This window comes from Pyrus communis, chromosome 15, assembly GCF_963583255.1.
Source record: "Pyrus communis chromosome 15, drPyrComm1.1, whole genome shotgun sequence".
In the NCBI taxonomy this organism is placed as follows: Eukaryota; Viridiplantae; Streptophyta; class Magnoliopsida; order Rosales; family Rosaceae; genus Pyrus; species Pyrus communis.
The window spans coordinates 7,868,988-7,889,255 of record NC_084817.1 but is presented as its reverse complement, the minus strand read 5'-3'; the positions used below and the strand labels follow the sequence as shown (position 1 = coordinate 7,889,255).

Genomic DNA, 20,268 nt, shown 5'->3' with positions numbered 1-20,268 from the left:
GTGTGCATGGAAGCCCTGCTGTATATACCATATCATTTCATTGATGCTTACGAAGAGGAAGACGAAGATGAAGGCGGGAGGGTGACAACGATTACTGTAGATTTTTGTGAGCACAATGTTGATTGTCGATACAACGATTCTCAACTAGTTTAGGTTACAGTGCCTCCAGTCATATACCGGCAAAAATGTACTACCAGATGCGAGGTATAATTCAGTGCCACACCATTCACATTTTCCATTACGAAGACTATATTATGAAGGTGATTTCCGCACTCTACTTTTCTTTCCATTAACTCTTTTTTTTTAGCCGTTAGATTGAAAAGAGTAAGGAGAATCAAGGCCCGTTTACAAAAGGAAGAATGGAAATCATTTCCCAACATTACTATTGTTATTCAAGGATTTCTTTTATTTGTTCTCTGATAACAAGCACATTTCAATATATGTTCTTCTTCCTCAAACTTCCCAAGTATGAAAATACAGTACAACAAAATTTTCTTCCTAGAGAACAGAATGGTAAGGTAACGACCCCGCACCCGTCTCTCCTCTTTAAGTGATCTCGACAGACATACTTCAATTGAGTTAGATACCAAAGACAAACCAGATCGAAGAATATTTTAAGGCCAAGAGCTCAATTCGATTGCTGAAATGATGACTAAAGATAGAGATTTTGATCACTTCTGGTCCGTATACACAGCATCAACATCATCAAGTTCAAGCAATTGGGACATAAGTTCCTTGTTCAACTCCATAGCCTCGTCATCTACCTGCAACATACCAGTAGTTTTACCTCAAATGCTTGAAATCGACTTGTAAATATGAAGACAGTTTGTGAAACAGTATACAATTCGCATGGTGACAAGAAGAAATCCCAGCTATAAGGCTGTAATGTATGCAGGAGAGACAAACCTCAATAGCGCTTATTGGAAGCAGCTCAGAACCATTATCCGTCTCAAAACTTACTCCTTCCTCACGTAGCTTTGAAAGTACTGTTGTGTAGTTCTCTGATGAGCTTACGATTTTGAAATATCTACCAGAAACCCAAAAAACAAAAAAATAAATTAAACAAAGTTAAGAACTGTATATAGCGAAAGGAGAATAGTTCACAATGATGGGTGTGTGTGTGTGTGCACGCCTGTGTGTGCTCACGAAAATATGCATATATCCACATTTCAATGATTGAACCAGGTGCCTACAATAACACGTATGAAGGGAGTTCAACTACTAGATGGGCTTGAGGCTCCCATTTAATGAGCATGAAAGTTGACCTGACCACAAGTGAAGATCTTGCATTTCACAGAAAACGTAAGCTCACAGGCAAAGTGAGTCAAGAAGACTCATACCTTGGACAATGGCAATCACAACTCAATTGGATGACGTTAACTTAGCAAAATCATATATCGGTTAAAAAAACCGGAGAAAGTTGAGTTACAACACAAATATAACACATAAGGAATGCAGCTCTAGTGGAAAATTACCTTTCTGAATTATCTTCGGTATCATCTTCATATACTGGTGGTTCTATAACATCCTCAGCACCAGCATCTAAAGCAATGGAAAGGAGCTGATCTTTATCAACATCTGAAGCTTTTATGTTTACAACCCGAGCACGCCTGAATTTGAACAAAACAGATCCTGAGTCAGCCATCTTCGCCCCACAGTCCTTCACCACCTCTCTAACTGCTGCCACAGACCGGTTTATTTTATCAGTCAAGACCTCGACTACCATACAAGCTCCACCAAAACCATATACCTGACAATAGTAGCACCCAATAAAATCAGGTCACATGAGAAAAGTATCAAGCCAATAAAATAAATCCTTAATGTTGAACATAAAACATTTAAGCAGGACCAAAGAAGATCTAGCAGATGACACTGATACCAACCTCGTATACTTTCTCAATGTAAGCTTCTTGTCCTTTCTCAGATGCTTTCTTAATGTTGCGCTCCACAATTTCCTTGGGTACATCCAGCTCCTTGGCTTTCTCCAAAACAGTTGCCAGGGCCATATTCGATATAGGACTTGGACCGCCTTTCTTTACACTGCACCATTAAGGCACAACGAAAAGTTACCGGCATTGCGCAATACCAAATACCCCCTATTGTTGAAACTATGAAACTTGTGTAATTCTCAATAACTATGACTAGGAGATAACATTTGCCTTTATACAAAGATTAGACTTTAATCAATGCTAAATCAGGCAATCAGCAGTAGCAAAATACAAAGAAGGCCGGAGCGACTAACTTACGCAGAAACAACTTCCTTCCCTATCCTGCTATATAGCTTTGCCTTCTTTGCATCTTGAGCCCCCTGCAGTACCAATTCCACAACTTTCAAAACAAACCCAACAAACAGTCACAAAACGCTGACACACATTACACGGGCATTTCATCAAACACTTGGCGTGCAAGAAAATAAAAACCTACAAAGCAGAACGAATGAGCTGACCTTTCGGCCGGCGATTTTGCTGGAACGCCTGCCCATGCAGAGAGGAGCGACGGTCCATATGGTTCTTCTCGCTGCAGCGCCGCCGTGCATGTGGGTCAAAACCCATGGCGGCAATGATGAAATTGCAGATGAATACGATAACTTTCTGCTCAGCAGAACATTCCCTGAATCAAAAAGTTAGCTAAAAATTCACTCTCGAAAGCAAAATTCAGAATTCAAAGAGAGGAAGAAGATGGGTATATGACATGTACAGTGAAGAGCCAAGGAATTAAGGGACTTGGAGGAGACGCCATTGCTGAATCTGTGAACAATTGCTCCTAATGCTCTCATTGTACTAGACGACCCCATCACTGTTTGCCGCCGCCTTCGAATTTGTGTCCGAGTCCGTGACGCCGTCCAGTGTCCACTGCCAATGGTGGTGAAAATCTGCGAGCAGTTTCACGATCATACCCTTTTTTATTGGGCCTTGGCGCCACCAGCGCATATGAGCCTGGCCCAAACCTACGTGAGCCTGGATTTTGAGTACCAAACAAGCTTTTTTCTGCATCTCGGTTTCGTATTTCTAATATGCTCCGGTGAATTTTTCTGCATCTCGGTTTCGTATTTCTAATATGCTCCGGTGAATTCTACACCCCGAAACATTTTGCTCGAATTTTTTGTAAATGATTCGATTCGGAGTATTGGGGTATTGATTTTCGGTTTGATTTATTTATTCATTATTTTTAAGGGAACTTTAACTAAAGGCTTCCAGTTCATTTTCACGAAAAATCACATTTTTACACTAAAAGGTCAATCCTGGTACTATTCATTTCACCTTTTATTTTATCTTTATCGTTAAAACTCAAACTTTTCAAACCATATTCATTAGTTTTTCTTTATTTTAACAGAGTGGATGTTTCAAATTTTTTGGACATCTTCTAACATTAGTTTCATTTTCCATGTAAGAAATATAGTTCATGACGATTTGTATTGTGATTTTGCAATTAAACTATAAACTATCCGATCATCCTTTACTTTTCTTCCGAAAAAACCGAGCACAAACTTTTGGGACGTTTACTAATTTGGATAAAGAATTGGAACTATTTTGATTCCTGATTTTCTCGAAAAAAAACTTATATGGGACTTAACTTGCTACTAAAATTTACTGAGTGGTACTACAATTCACTCAAAACTCGTCACGTGACAAGTCTTAAGGGCTGATTTGGTATTGTTGTGCTTTGAAAAAAAAAACTGATTTTGCTGTGCTGTGAGAATAAGCAGCTGTGAAATAAAGCAGCAGAGTATTTAATAAACATTTTTGTAAAAGTGCTTTTGAAAAAAAAAAACAGTATTATAATGCTTGATAAACTTTTATATAAAACAAATGTGAAAAAAAAAACTAGTTTTTCAAAGCTGGGTTTTGCAGCTTTGTTTTTTTGACTTTTTTTCACCCAAAACTATGGAAAAAAAAAACTGAAGCTGAATATTTACCAAACTAGGGCTTTATGTTGTATAGCCCTAATTTGCAGCTTTGTGTTTTATAATCACTTTTTTCATACTTACCTCAGTACCAAGATAGAGCTTAGATATCTTTTATTATTTATATTTAAAACTTTCATAACTATTTTTTTCCTACTAATTAGTATACACGATGAATCAATCTAATGGTTCTTTTTGTTTTTCTTCTTTTCCCTTTTTTTTTTAGTTCCCAAATATTCCCTCCAGCATATATTTTGCCAGACTCTTCACTTTCTTCTCCCGTACTTCTTTCTCTCTCCCACTTTGTTCTCTTGCGTTTCTTCAAAAAAAAATATATATATATATATATTTGCAGGGCTTCTCCAACTTTTATCATGGGAATCAATTAAGAATTTGTAAGTTTATTTTTTGTTATTTATACAATAATTGATTTGATCTTGTGAACTTGACATGAATAACCCACATATATATAGGCGTATTAGGGTTCGTATATTAGTCTAATCTTTAATTTTAATCTCAAAACAATCTAAGTTTGATATTCTTTCATCAAACATCTTGATAAATATCGTGCATAACCTCGTCGGCAACACTTTTGCATCACCTTTTAGAGACAGAACACTCTGATTCACCGTATCAAAATCCAATGCCTTAGAATCTGTGTGAAAAGAGTTTTCCAACAAATATCAATTCTACTAGATTGATGCGAACAAACTATTTAAAAAATAAAAATAAAAATTACAAATGAGCACACATGATGTGGGCACGATTTTTTTTATGAAAATAGAATCTCAATTTCCAAAAAATGAAAAATAAAATCATGTGTGACTAACTAGCCTTGAGGTGAGTGGAGATGCTAATCAAAACTTGTTTCCATGCTTTTGGGAATGAAAATGAGAGAGAGAGAGGAGAAGAAGAAAAAAAATGAATGGTACTAAAATTTGAAATATTTTGATACAAAAAGAAAAAACCTATGATATTGGAAGTAATTTGATTCCTAATTTTCTTGAGAAGAACTTGTGTGCGGTTTAACTTGCCATTAAAATTTGCTGAATGTCACTACAATTCATTCAAAACTCGCAACATGGCAAGGCTTAGATATCTTTTATTATTTATATTTAAGACTTTCATAATTATTTTTCCTACTAATTAGTATACACCATGAATCAATCTAATGGTTCATTTTTTTTTTCTTCTTTTCCTTTTTTTTTGGGTCCCAAATATTCCGTCCAGCATATATTTTGCCAGACTCTTCACTTTCTTCTCCCACACTTCTTTCTCTCCCACTTTGTTCTCTTGCATTTCTTCAAAAAAAAAAAATATATATATATATATATTTGTAGGGATTCTCCAACTTTTATCATGGGAATCAATCAAGAATTTGTAAGTTTTTTTTTCGTTATTTATAGAATAGTTGATTTGATCTTATAAACTTGACATGAATAACCCACATATATATAGGCGTATTAGGGTTCATATGTTAGTCTAATCTTTAATTTTAATCCATAAAACAATCTAAGTTTGATATTCTTTCATCAAGCATCTTGATAAATATCGTGCACAACCTCTCTGGAAACACTTTTGCATCACCTTTTGAGACAGAACACTCTGATTCACCGTATCAAAATTCATTGCCTTAGAATCTGTGTGAAAAGAGTTTTCCAATAAATATCAATTCTACTAGATTGATGCGAACAAACAATTAAAAAAGAAAATTACAAATGAACACACATGATGTGGGCACGATTATTTTATGAAAATAGAATCTCAATTTCCAAAAAATGAAAAATGAAATCATGTGTGACTAACTAGCCTTGAGGTGAGTGGAGATGCTAATCAGAACTTGTTTCCATGCTTTGGGGAAGAAAAATGAGAGAGAGAGGAGAAGAAGAAGAAAATGAACCATTAGATTGATGTCATGGTATATGTTAGTTTGTAGGAAAAATAATGGAGCATTTAGATCCAAGTCGAAAAATTTGAGTCAAACTTTCCGATTGAGTCCAGTTCCATGTGCCTTATATCAGTTTATAGGTTCAATTGATCTTTTTATGCCCATTTTGCCCTTTTATAATTTAAATGAAAATATATTTAAATTTTTTTATTTATCCAAGTTTTGAATCTTCAAAATGCCTTTAATCTATCCAATATCCGAGGAAAAAAAATTAATATCAAAATTCATGGCACGTTTTATCAACAACAAAATCTACTGTGATATAATTAGGCTTATTATATTACACCTCATAAATTGTTGAATAAACCTCATACACTTAATACACCCCATATTTTCTTTTTCACTTAAAAATTATCTTAATACAACCCACATATTTTCCCATAATACCCCCACACCCCACATTCTCAATATACACCTTATATTTTGTACATACACCCCACATTTCTCAAATCTTATAACACTCATTTTTAATTTTTAGGGACTGAATCTAACCATTTAAACATTTAGTCTGCCGAAAGATTTCAAATCATCTAAACGTTTAGTTTGCCGAATGATTTCAAAATGATGATTTGAAATCATCTTAATATAGTTTGCATTGACAGATGTCTACCATCGTTAAGTAGGGTAACATCAATAATGGCTTTATTGCTGGATTTTTAAGAACAGGATCAACTTTACCATACTTATCGTACAATGGCTCTCTGTGGGAAGAATTTTGTCGCCGCTGTAGTTTAAATCAAGCTTTCTTGCAAGTTCCCCAAAGTATGCCTCTGCTCCCCAACTAGTTCCAAGAGGAATCACTTGGATCAATACATAGCCAGGTCTCATGAACAGAAAATGTGTCATGGTAGCACCGTGAACCCCTATCATGACATCACTCAAATTAAGAACCCAATAAATTTTTACCAACTCGGTCCTCCAATCAGATCTAAGAACTTCAACTTCAAACCCAATTTTCTCAGACATTTCCACCAACAAGTCCTCATTGGTTTTGCTCTTGATCTATACGATCACCAATTTAGGCCTCTCTATTTGTCAAAAACAATTTTTCTTAATCAACATGTTCATAGTTTCATTGGTTAGGGTTTTGTTGAACAATGGAGCGTGAGAAGGTTTTGATAGTTGAGAAGAGAAATAATACACTAAAAGTGATTTGGGGTGTATTTAGAATTTTTATTTTATTTTAAAAAAAAACCTAATAAGGTCAAAATTGTCATTGCATAGGGGGAAATAAGTCATTTAATATTAAATTTTAATGTGGGGTGTGTTCAACATTTTGTGGGGTGCTAATATAAAATTCCTATAATTACCTAAATATTATTCATTCTTGATAAAAGTATATTACAAAAAGAAAAAACCTATGATATAGGTACATAAATACAAGTAATAAGTGATGAACATATGTAAATAATATCTAATTAAAAAGTGGTGTAGGTAAATAATGCATCTAATCTGTGATGCAGGTAGACAATGCAATCAAGCTTTGATGCAAGTAGTTTACAAACAAAAAAAAAACATATGATACATATGCAATTAATCTATGATATAGGTAGAGTATTATTTAAAAAATAATAAAAAAAATTAAAAAAAAAAAACCTATGGTATAGGTAGATAAACGCAAATTAATCTTAGATAGATTATCAACAAAATATGTGATATATATATAGGTAGATAGATACAATTATTCATGGTGCAGGTACACTATAATATAAAAGACAAGTTGACACACCCCGACCCGAAATGTCCACTAGGACCCCAAATCGAGCTGTGTTAGCCGACACCTGGAAGGTGACGAAGCCATAAAGTGTGATAGTGTATAAAAAGTGAATAAATTTGAATCTAAAAGTGTCTAAATACCAAAGTGCGCTACGAGTTGGAGCGAACCCATTTCACACACAATGTCAGAGCATAAGTAAGGTACAGTAGTGTGGGTAAGAATCATACCCTTAAAAGTAGCCACCAATACTAAGATTAGCTATATATCCTCGTCGATACGAACTTAGCAGTTAAAACTTGAAGGGGGTACAAAACAGAAAATGTGAGTAAGCAGTAAAACCAAGCTTCCCAAATCTATTACCTTTCTAACAGTAATAACCCATCACTGTAATTCCCTTATCGTTTTGTATAGGATAGTACAACATATATATATATATATATATCCAAACCATGCTCAGAAATGACCAAAACCACGGTTTGCCATCAACTCCACCATACATTAATAAGTAGGCCAAGTGAACTTAATCAATACAAAATGATATATCAGTTAGAGTCATCTAAAATGACATATACAACTTATCCATATCTCATCAATCATGGCTAGCATATAAGTTGGAGTCACTTACAGTGACCTGTACGACTTATCCATATCTCATCAATCATGGCTAGTATATAAGTCGGAGTCACCTATAGTGACCTGTACAACTTATCCATATCTCATCAATCATGGCTAGCATATAAGTCGGAGTCACCTCTTGTGACCTGTACGACTTATCCATATCTCATCAATCATGGCTAGCATATAAGTCGGAGTCACCTATAGTGACCTGTACGACTTATCCATATCTCATCAATCATGGCTAGCCAATAGCTCAATAAGTATACCTGCACACGAGTTGGAACCACCTAAAGTGGTCTGTACGACAGGATTGGGTGTAAATAAATACGCTCAAGTGTTACGATCACGTGAAGACTGTGCGAATAATCGCGGGTCACCTACGAGTCGGAACCACCTAAAGTGGTCTGTACGACAAGACTGTGCACCTACCTTGGATCCAAGGTGAGCGTAAGGTGCGAGAGGTGAACATCACGTGAAGGACTGTACCCTGGCCACGGGCGGGAGCACTAACACCGGGGTGCAGGTTTATGAGCTCTCAATACATCTCAATATAGCATGTGCAACTCATGGCAACCATTACGACAATATCGAACTTGCCTAACACATAAATGTAGTCATGCTATAACGCAATCGACTCAACTAATACCATAAACTCACCTAAACTTATCAGGGTGTTCTGCGTTCATCTTTGCACTTGAAAGCATTCCCAATAATTATATGCAAGTAATATACATATGGATATACCATGATGCAATCTAATACTCAACCATGTCGTAGCATTTTCAATTATAAACAATACGGTGTGAAGTGTACAATCAATAACGCCCTACTCCCGAACTACTTATTTTCAGGGATAATTATCCATAACAACCCAATTAACACTAATTTAACTAACTAATTCACAAAACTAAAACTTGCCTTTACCAATTTCCTTCGCATTACTCAATTTCCCAAATAAGGCTTTTGTCTCAAATATATTATGGCTACATCTAACGTCTCGTTAGACTGCTTACGTACCTTAAACAGGGATCAAGTCATTCGTAGTTCATATAGGTACTTTAAGCATTCACAATAATTATATCAAGGTAATATACCTAATCAATTTAAAAGTGTCAATAGAACTCTCAATAATATGCTTGATAAAAAGGAAAAGATCCATTCACCTGGAGTCCACGCTATGATTCTCTAGCGCACGCATCGAGGCGTCCTGAATGATTGGTTCATGTGACCAATTATCAAATCACATCTCATAACTCTTATCCGTAGAATACGTAATTCACATAAAACACAACCTCAACGGCATTCTAAAATAGTTTGAGACCCATTGACCACAAGTCAACAGTCGATTAAAGATCGTCGGTAGGGTCTACAACCCTGTATAACTTGACCCGGAAGATCCGCATATCAGATTTCCAATCCGCAACTCCCAACGATCCACAATATGTTTCTAGAATAACATGTTAAAATTTCATTACGATCCAACGGTCAGATCTCCGCCAATTGCCTAAAACAAGTGGCCGTGAACATTTATTTTACTAACTTACAAATCCAATTCAGGAAGATCCGTAAGACGGATTCTCGATCCATAAATTCCTATGATCTTTAAATATTTCGTATTATAATGTATCCAATTTTGGTGACGATCCAACGGTCGGATCGTCGATTCACATTTTTATCAAGTAACGTATCGTAACGAATTTAGGTTCCAACGATCAACCTACGTCATTCAAATGACAAAACTGAAATCAAGACATTCGACATAGCCTAAAAATAACATTGGCGGCTCACTGGCCATGCGCCGCCGCGGGTGGCAGTCGGCCACCCCAACTCGCCAGAAAATTCAACTATTTCCAAAAATTCTCAAACTTCACATAAATGAAGATCTCAGTGAGTGGAGCAACTTTCATACCTTCCACGAAGTCCAAAAGTGGACGAAAGATGGTCAATTTTGCCCACAAAGCCGGTGGGTGCGTAAAACTTCCCGATGTCGATTCATCTTCTACAGTGGTTCAACGGGGTCAAGGTTGGTTGGGTTTTGCTCCTGGGATGATGAGCTACAAAGCCCAAGTGGTGGCATCGGCCATCACTTTGCCGATTTGCCGGAAAATCAAAAAGAGTGGCCGGAGCACCGTTGATTTTCGTTGACTTTCGTGGCCTCAAACCGCCACATACCATGGTTAATCAAGGTGGTTCTTGGGTGGGTTTTTTTTTTTTTTTTTCTTTTCTTCTTTTGATTTCTGATTGGGTCTCACCCTCTCCCTCTAATTTAATTGGTTCCTTTCTATTTGTGCCTAAAATCAGATTGGTCACTTTCCCACAAGGTGGGAATTCAAATAATTTATAACTAAACTTTAAATAGACATTTTCAAACATCCATAACTATACCGTTATAATCCGGACTTGCAAACGGTTTTCGCCTATGCGTTCACATCCATGAGTACTACGAGAATATGTTAAAAGAATAAGTCATACGTCTCTCTAGACAATGGTCAACATAAGTCAAAATCTTTGCCTCTATGGCATTTTCGTAAATTCACGCTTTTAAAATAACATAAAAACGTAAAATTTGGAACGTGTTGTCACACAAGTGATATAGGTAGATAAAAACCAAAAACATTCGTGAAGAAAGATGATATTGAGGGAGGAAACACAAAAGAAAATACTAATTCGTATAAAAAGGAGAAATAATCTAAAAATAAAAGATAAGGAGACGAAGAACCCCAAAATACAAGATTGACTAGTGTAATCTCTTTTTTTTTTTAATCCAATCAAATGTATATTGATCATCCTTATGGAAGGAGGAGGAGCAGAAGAGGAATATTATGGAAGAAGATTATTGAGCAAAATAATGCAGGAAGAGAAATATATTGTGAGGGAGAAACAAGAAAAGAAAAATGAACGGTTTGTGGAAGGAGAAGAAAAAATGAGATTTAAATCCCTAAAAATAATCCTATAATTAAGAATAAGATTACTATTAATCACAAATTAAAAAAAACAGTAATTACTTAATTAGTTAATTTTTAAGGGTAAATGTGGCAAGAGAATACAAATAAGCTGATGTGGATAATAAATTACTCGACCTAACTCAAAAATTAAACAAAAGTGGACTATAACTAATAATGGCTCATAAAATTGGACCTATATTAAGTTTTTCCAAAAATTATGAGAATTTTAAATATAAAAGAAAGGCAAGAGATTATATTTAAGATTTGTCCCGTGGCGAGTTTTGAATGGATTGTAGTGCCAATAACCATTCGTTCCGGTATAAATAGTCAGTATTTGTTTTTCCAGCAAAAGTAGGGACAATTGAGATTGTTTAAGCAACTCACGTAATCATTGACCTCTTGCCAATTGATTCTAAGTAGCTTATCGAGATTAGAAGCGAATTGTGCAAAGGCTTCTAATTCTGCAAATTGTGCCAATTCCAATTTTAATTTGCCAACTACTTGTTTCATCGCTTTAATTTGAGCAGCATATCCTACCCTGGAAATCGAAATACCCACATTAATGGCCGGTCTGATTCCAGAATTGAATAAATTGGCAGATAAAAATGTTTGTCCATCTGTAATGGAAATTATATACAAATCAAGTCTCATACAAATTTTTCTCAATTTTCTCGCTTTTTACTAACACATAATAATTAGAATTTCTCCAATTTATAATCCTTTTTAGGTCAAGTTTTTGTTTTTGTTTTAATTTGTTTTTATATACAAATAATTTTCATAAAAACCTTAAACACGACCCATTTACCTATCTTCTCACCCCGCTCTAGACATGCACTAGCTATTTGAGACTACTTTTTTTTCCTAATGTCCATGTATTTGAAATTGACATGCAGCATGCTCCATGGCCACACAAACTCTACAGCCTTGATCTAATGACATTCTTCTTTATATGTAGGTACGTAATCTTATGTTAAATTCTTTTGAATGACGAATTCGATAACTAATAATAATTGACTTAACTCAAATCCTTCCTTTATAATATTGTTGCAGAAAATTTGTAGTAGACTTTCTAATTTTGGGATCATAAAAAATACGAACGAATAGGAATTAAACACTCATCCTCGTCAAAAGAAAGATAATTTTAATGTTATCCTCCAAAATCATATCAATAGCAGGTTGACTTGTTAGCCAATAAAATCATACATGAAAAGGGTCATCAAATTTTTTTCCCTACATGTTGTATTTGAGTTTGCTTTTCTCCAACACCGAGTTTTCCACGTGCTATCCACACGATTACGTGTGAGGTCCCCGTATGTTTAAGTTGTATATATGTTATTTGGAGGAGAATAATACTACGTTGGTGATGCAATTAACCTTTAGTTAGGTTTTTTAATTGGCAATATGCATGTCACGAGGTGTAGTTTTTACAAGTTTGTCTTTTATGTATGGTGGTGACAAACTATTACTAGTTTGATCATTATGTAAGCAGGAGGTGGCCAAGTAATTACATGCAGTTGTTGTGTTGGCAACAATCTTACATGCAGATGATTTGCACGTAAGTTGTTAGCATGAGGTGTTAATATTATCCAAGTTTTGGAGATACGTTTTGCAGCCACATTCAACTAATAAGGGCATTGTAAATTGTAATTGCGGACTTTATAACCTATAAATAGCAGCATTGCTTCATTGTTTTTTCATGGCAGCATGCAGAGAGTTTCACGTAGAGATATAGAGAGTGTGGGAAATAGAAAGAAACAAAGAAATGATGACGTATGGAGTTGGCAGATAAATTTCTTGACAAGGGTCGGTTTATTGAGGTCAGTTGTTTATGTAATGTGTTTAAAATATTCTTATTTTTCTTATAAATGTGAAAACCACGAGCTATCATGGGTTTTGATCTATATATTTTCGGATATCTCTCTATTTCAAGTCAAGCATGTTGGATTTGTTGAAATGTTTTAGAGTTATTATATATGGTGATAAATGGAAGGCACATGGGAACATTAGGGCAAAATGGCCAATTTAGGGTCATGTGGTGAGCTATATGTTATGGAGGACACTAACATGTGAAGGGACAATGTGATATGGCAGATACATCATAAAGACTTTGATATGATTGTACTATGTTATAGTGTGAGTAAAACAGCACGCTTGACTGGCATATTACCTATTCTACTTATTGGTGATGATGGTTGTTGCTCACCCCTTATCCTTTTATTGTACAAATGAGTTATTTGGCAAGATAGGTGCTAGACAAGTTGAAGTTGCATCAGACAACAGATTTAAGAGTTTTTATTATTTATGTACACCCTGTAAAGATTTTCGAGTTATTTGTATAAGAGAAGTTTTTTTTTTCTTTTTATTTTGTTTTACTCGCACGCCTACGAGGGGTCATATTTTTCCACCAACTCCAGGTTCGAGACGTGACATTATCTCTAAAGGGCAATAATGTCAATTTCTCCATACTCTTCTTCTTCGTCCTTTTCTCCACACCCAAGTTAACCAATTCACCTCTCAAACCTAGCATTTCTATATGTTTCTACTCTGTTTAACCTCTCAAACCCAATATTTCTATATGTTTCTCCTCCAATCTCCAAACCCATCATTCAATTTCTTATTATTTTGTTATTCGGTCAAGGCGTGGATTGGGTCAGTGGTGTTGAAGCTCCGGTTGCCGCAAGAGTCCAAGTGGAGAGAAGAACGAGCTTGCCACTGGAGTTTTCTGTTAATCTACATAAATCTATGGTGTTTTTAGAGAGAGGAAGGAGTTGGAGAATATCAGAGAGAAATGAGACAGAGAAGAATCTTTAAGCTTTTTGTATTAATTTCTTAATCATTAAGAAAGTACATTGACTTGGTACTCATACAATTTACAACACTTCTAACAAACAAACTACCTCTCTAAGACTGTGACATTTGTCACAATTCTACAGTTACTATATACCTCTATCACCCCCCTCAATCACATGCTTTGACGAACCAAGCATGAGATTCTTATAGTGAATTCTAAAAAAATGGTGCACTTAGCTCTTTAGTTAATATATCAGTTCTTTGGAAGACACAAATTGCACACGAAGTTTCCCTTTGGCTACTCTTTCTTGGATAAAGTGAACATCGATCTCTATATACTTGGTCTTCTGGTGTTGTATAGGATTAAAGGAAAATGTAATAGTTGAGAGATTGTCACAAAACAACACCGAACAAATAAGGAAGGAAAACTACAAAAATGTAAGAATCTATTAGATCCAATCTAATTCTGCACTAGTAGTGGACAGTGCTCTATATTAGCTTCAGTAAAGAACTTTGACACTGTCTGTTGCTTCTTAAGTGACCAAGAAATGAGATTGTTGCCTAGGAAAACAACCAAATCAGTGGTGAACCTTTTGTCATTGGGATCCTCTACCTAATCAGCATTACTAATGGCCTTCAATCCTAATTCACCTCTAGAATAAGAGAGATCAAAATCCGTAGTTCATTTCAAATATGTCATAATCCTTTTCACTACAAAGAAGTGAAAGACCATAGGTGCCTGCATAAATTAACAGGTTTGGTAAATGTTAGATACTGTAACGCATCTACTACACTTTTATACAATGCAGGATTAAGGAAGGGTTCACCATCATCTTTCAATAGCATGTTATAAGGTAGACATAGAGTGTCACGTGCTTTAACTTCAATCATTTCAGTCTTGTGAAGCAAGTCCTGAACATATTTCTATTAAGACAGAAATAAACCATTGGCTGTTCTTGAGATTTGAATGCCCAGAAAATAATGAAAAGGGCCCAAATCCTTAATATTAAACTCAGAAGTTAAGGCTTTAATCACTTGTTGAATTGCATCAACATCACTACCATCGACATAGAGCATCAAAATCACAATTTGAGAACCAACATTTTTCATAAACAATGAAGAGTCTGAGTATGTGTTCTTGAAACCCAGCTGAGGAAGAAACTGAGTAAATCGATCATTCCCTGCTCTTGGGGCTTGTTTCAACCTATAAAGTGACTTATATAACTTACAAACCAACTAAGAAGAATTTAAATCTTCAAAACCAGGTGGTTGACCTCCTCCTGCAAAATTCCATGCAAAAATGAATTTTTGACATCAAGTTATCTAAGTGACCAATTAAATTGAGTTGCAATGGCTAGAACAATTCTCACTGTTGTTGGCTTAACAATAGGACTGAATGTTTCACTATATTCTATAACATGCTCCTGACTAAACCTTTTTTGCAACTAATCGGGCCTTATGCCTTGTTATTGAACCATCAACATGTTTTTTGATCTTGAATATCCATTGACAACCTGCAAGATTTTTGTTTACAAGTAAAGAAATCATACTCCATGTTCCTTGATGATGCAGTGCCTCAATTTCTTCTTTCACGGCTTATAACCAAACTGGACTTTTAAGGGCAAACTTATAAGTATGTGGCTCACTAGTAGATAAATCAACAGGCTGAGAGGCACTTAATGCATAGAGTAATGCTTTCTTTTTAATAATTCCACTGTTACTTCTAGTCTACATAAGATGTAAATTAAGAGGTGGTATAGAGATAACCACTTAAAGAGCGTCACAGGAATGATCAAGAGCAACAAGGATTGAAGAAGTTGTACTTGATGCATCAGTAATGAACTGGGATGTGGATGGTGTAGATAGGTAGGAAAAGATATGTGAGGTACAAGAATATAAGATTCAGGAGATGAAAGCCTCAATAGTTATGTATTTGAAACGGAATGTGTATCAGTAGGTAATGTATTTGTATATGACTTAACTATAGGTGTTAGAGGTTGCGAAACAACATTTTGAGATGTAACAACTGGAAAAATATTTAAGCCAATATAAGTGCATAAGGAAATTGCATTTGTTTTGTTTTGGTCAATAAGTCTGTGTAGGGAAATTTTTGTTCATAGAAAACCACATGCATAGACACATATATCCTTTGAGAAGGTACATTAAAGAATATAAAACCTTTGTACTTGATTGCATCACCTAGAAATACACATTTGGTGGCTTTGGCTTGTAATTTGGTGCTGTTGTAAGGTTTGAGAAGAGGGAAACATGCACATCCAAATATTCTTAAGTGAGATAAGACTAGAACACACCCAAATAGAGCTTCAAATGGCAACTTATTTAATAAGACTGAGGAATGCATTTTATTTATGAGATATGCAACAGTTTGGCAAGTAAATGACCAAAATTGGGAAGGTAATTTTGCTATTTGTGACAATGTAACTGTGGTTTCAATAAGATGCATATGTTTTCTCTTGGCTAACCCGTTTTGTTTTGGTGTATATGGACATGATTTCTGATGTAGATACCTTTGGTTGACAAAAAATTCTGGAATGTCTTACTAATGTATTCATCCCCTCCATCAATTTGTAAAATTTGAATTGTTGCAGAGAATTAAGTAAGTAGAAATGAAACGCAATAAATGTTGCAAAAAAGTTGAAATCCAGAAATATCTAGTACATTCATCTATTAAAGTAACAAAATACCTAAAGCCATCCACATATAGGCAAGGTGCTGGACCCCACAAATCTATCTGCACCACTCAAATGGTTTTACATACTTATTGATACTTGTAGGAAACGGTAACTTGCAAAATTTCCCTTTTAGACAGCTCAGACATATGATAAATACGGACTTTTTTACACAACTAGTATTGAATTTTTGTAACATCAGAGACACAATAGAATCAGTGGGATGACCTAACCTGTTATGTCATAGTGTAGAAGTGACAAGTTGACCAAGGAAAGCTTTAGCTTTCAAACTGCTTTAAGTAGATGCTGGATAAGAGTTGACATGAGAAGAAATGGGATAGAGTCCATTATTGCACAACCCCTTGTATAGTATCCTTTATGTGGCCTTGTCATGTATTCAAAAGCAGAAAGCATCAAGGATAAGCCAGCAATTATTGTCTAAACATATTATATGTACTGACAATAAATTGTGTCAGCTTTGGAACATATAATACTGAATTTAACTTAATAGGATGCACTGATGGTTTGAGAATAGTGTTGCTAATATGTGACATAAACAAACCTTTACTATTTGCAGTTTGAATGGTTTCATTAGATGGATAAAGAGAAGCCATATAAAGGTTGGTCAAATCAGATGTTAGATGATTTGTAGCCCTTGAGTTAGTGAGCTAAACTTGTGGCTGAGAAGAAGAAGGTTGAGACACCATTGTATGCTAGCCTGCATTTGTGAGTGTGGGGATGGATTGTAATTGGCTTGAAACTGTTGTTGAGGGCTAAACTGAGACTACTGACTTATGGAACTAGAACCAATATAGTTAGGACTCTTCTCATTGTAAAAACAATACCAATTGGAGTGATTGAACTTTTCACAAATTTGACAGTTAGACATCTCATGTGAATTGGAACCACAAAATGCAGCAGAGTAACCCTCAGTATTACACAGCTGATATATGAGTAATGGTGGAGCTGAAGGTCATGTGTTGAATTGAGGAGATGGACCAAGAACACCAGGATTTGGTGTTTGTATGACATGAGTCTAAGTAGGGTAATATTGTCTAGGCTGAAAGTTTCAAGCCCCTTGATTAAATCTCCTATTGCCTTTGTTTCTGTTGCTGTTAAACTGTTTAAACCCTCCTCAGACAAGTCCAAATTGACCAGAATTGGAATGAAATTACTGATTGAATTTATTTTGAAAATTGGAAGGAGGATGATTAGCCACCGTTGCAGATACGAACTATGTAGTTGTATTAGAGTTAATGATAGCCTTTTCAGCAAGCAACTGAGGTTTGAACTCTTTAAGAGATATGACATTCTCTATTCCCAGTCCTGAATGTGTTATATCCTGCAGGTAAACCATTCAATGCAAGAATAACAATATCCTTATCCACAAAGTATACTCCTACAACAAACTAATAGTCTCTAGCCTCCTTGATTTTCTGTAAGCGTTGAGATATAGAATCAGACCCTTTCTTAATTGTTTGTATGTTAGACTTCATTTGGAAAATGCTAATTTTAGATATTGTAGAAAACTGTTCTTTTAGTTCAAAGATCTTTGGAACTAACAGTTCCAATAACAGAAGACATAACCACTTAAGACAGAGAAGCAGTTATGAGTTGCATAATTGCTCGATCATACATCATTAATACTAAATATGCATCACCATCAGTAGACGATGAAGAATCTGTTGAATGAAGTCCAGATTCACTAGACTAAGATGCATTGTGTGGAGGACAAGGATTGGAACCATCCATAAATCCCATAATTCCATTACTTTCAAGCAATACTTTTGGAAATGCCAATTCAAGTAATTTGTATCATCAAGTTTAACTTTTACAGAAGTTGAAATTGATGAAATAAAAGCAATAATAGGAAATTGAAGAAGTTGCAATTGAGAAGCAATTACCATTTTCACCGACTTTGCAAAAAATTCTGAAATTGCACCAAAAGCTAAGTGCGCGAAAACGTCGAACACTTGTTGTACATCGATTGAAGAAACTAGAAGAAGAACTGAGGTCACATATGTCAATTAAGAACACCACGAAACCCTAGATTATTGAGAAGACGAAATTGAATCGATCAAACCTTCAATTGTTAATCACAGAGGTAGTCGAAGCAAGAATCCTAAGTAGCAAAAGCAAGAAAGGATTGAAGATCAAGTGCGAGCAGTGGCCATTAATACCATGTTAATTTATAGAAATCTATGGTGCTTTTAGAGAGAGAAAGAAGGAGTTTGAGAATATTAGAGAGAAAAGAGAGAGAGATCTTTAAGCTTTCTTGTATTAATTTCTTGATCATTAAGAAAGCACATTGACTTGGTATTTATACAATTCATAACACTTCTAACAAACTAACTACCTCTTTAAGATTGTGCACAATCTTACAGTTACAATATATCTCTATTACGTTGACGAGGTGGGGAAATGTTCAGTTGACGACCATGACGGTGTAAACATAGTCGTAGCCCCATTTGGGAGTATTTTGTACCCCGTTAGAGAGATAGGTCATGTTGAATCGAAATCCGAAACCCATTGGAATTCATCAGGACGTTGCCTTATGTCTCTTAAGCTCTTCCATCTAGGGATGGCAACGGTTCGGTTTGAGGATGGAAATGTTATATCCATCCCCATAACCACAAAAATTAACCATATCCATAACCGCAAATTAACCATTGCAGATTATCCATAACCATACCCACCGATTCAAAATACAAATTACCAGTTGTACACAACAAAATGCATATTTACTACAATACAATGATTACATGAAAAACCACAGATTCAAAATACAAATATTACCAGTTGTACGCTAAAAATAATAACAAACCAAGGAGTTATACTAAGAAATACCAAACTATCCAAGAAGTACAAATAGGCTTGCAATAACAAGGACATTGTCGCTTGAAGACTTTACATTTCTTTGAATACCTCCAAACGAAAGGACCTTGAGAGTGAAATAATGCCCTTAATGCTTGACCCTCAACAATTGTTGCCTCTCTCTATCTGTATGGGCATAAGCATATGGATCAAAAGAAAGAAAATCTTGAACTACTATATGCAGAAATAAACATTTGATCTCAATCAAGAAAAGTGAAAAGACATACAACACTTGAAGCCAAAAGTTTTTGATTTTATTTTATTTTCATTAACCAAACCAATACCATAAACAAAGACTTCTTTTTTTAATAAAGCATAAACATTAGTAACTAAGCCAACGCTATAAACTAAATCATTAATTAGCCCAAAAATTAATCTCAAATTCTTACCTTGTCTGCAGGTTCTTTGTGCAAATAGAATAGAAACTGCAAAGCAAAGAAAGCCACGGCTTAAGAATGAAACATCAATAAAAAATTTATATTAAAAAATCTTAAACATATAAAAAGGTAAAAACTACATGTGCAGAAGAGTGCTAGCATGTATCAAATCAAGAGCCTTGAAATATTAATTTCATTAGATTACTACTTCACGACTGACAATAAGGATTGATTTTTATTTTCCATATTCAACACCAGAATTTGATAACTTTTTCTCCAAAGGCTACCCACTAATTAACGTTTTCAAGAAAACAATGGGTGATAAGATTAAACTGAAATATGTAAATAATATTTATCCACAAGCTAAAATTATAAGCATGAATAAGCATTGAGTTTGGTATGATT

The 20,268-nt window shown here is 35.1% G+C and overlaps 1 protein-coding gene across 2 annotated transcripts; it reads right to left on the bottom strand.

Moving 5' to 3' along the window:
* Positions 1–350: 350 nt before the first annotated feature.
* On the bottom strand, positions 351–2,925 carry LOC137718636 (probable transcriptional regulatory protein At2g25830). 2 transcript variants are annotated; one of them, XM_068458185.1, is made up of 7 exons: positions 2,692–2,925; positions 2,447–2,610; positions 2,247–2,308; positions 1,884–2,040; positions 1,476–1,750; positions 907–1,027; positions 351–764 (listed from the first exon to the last, which is right to left on the bottom strand). In XM_068458185.1, exons 1-7 carry the CDS (start codon positions 2,792–2,794, stop codon positions 672–674), a joined length of 975 nt encoding a protein of 324 aa, XP_068314286.1. In that variant the 5' UTR covers positions 2,795–2,925; the 3' UTR covers positions 351–671. The 2 variants fall into 2 exon arrangements, with proteins under 2 accessions (XP_068314286.1, XP_068314287.1); XM_068458186.1 differs by having other exon boundaries at positions 2,698–2,920.
* Positions 2,926–20,268: the final 17,343 nt, after the last annotated feature.

Coding starts and splice junctions, on each gene's coding strand:
- LOC137718636 (XM_068458185.1), bottom strand. CDS start 2,794: ATGGGGTCGTCTAGTACAATGAGAGCATTAGGAGCAATTGTTCACAGA. Junction 2,309..2,446: donor GCAAAATCGCCGGCCGAAAG/GTCAGCTCATTC, acceptor TTGGTACTGCAG/GGGGCTCAAGATGCAAAGAA. Junction 1,028..1,475: donor ACCGAAGATAATTCAGAAAG/GTAATTTTCCAC, acceptor GGTTTCTGGTAG/ATATTTCAAAATCGTAAGCT.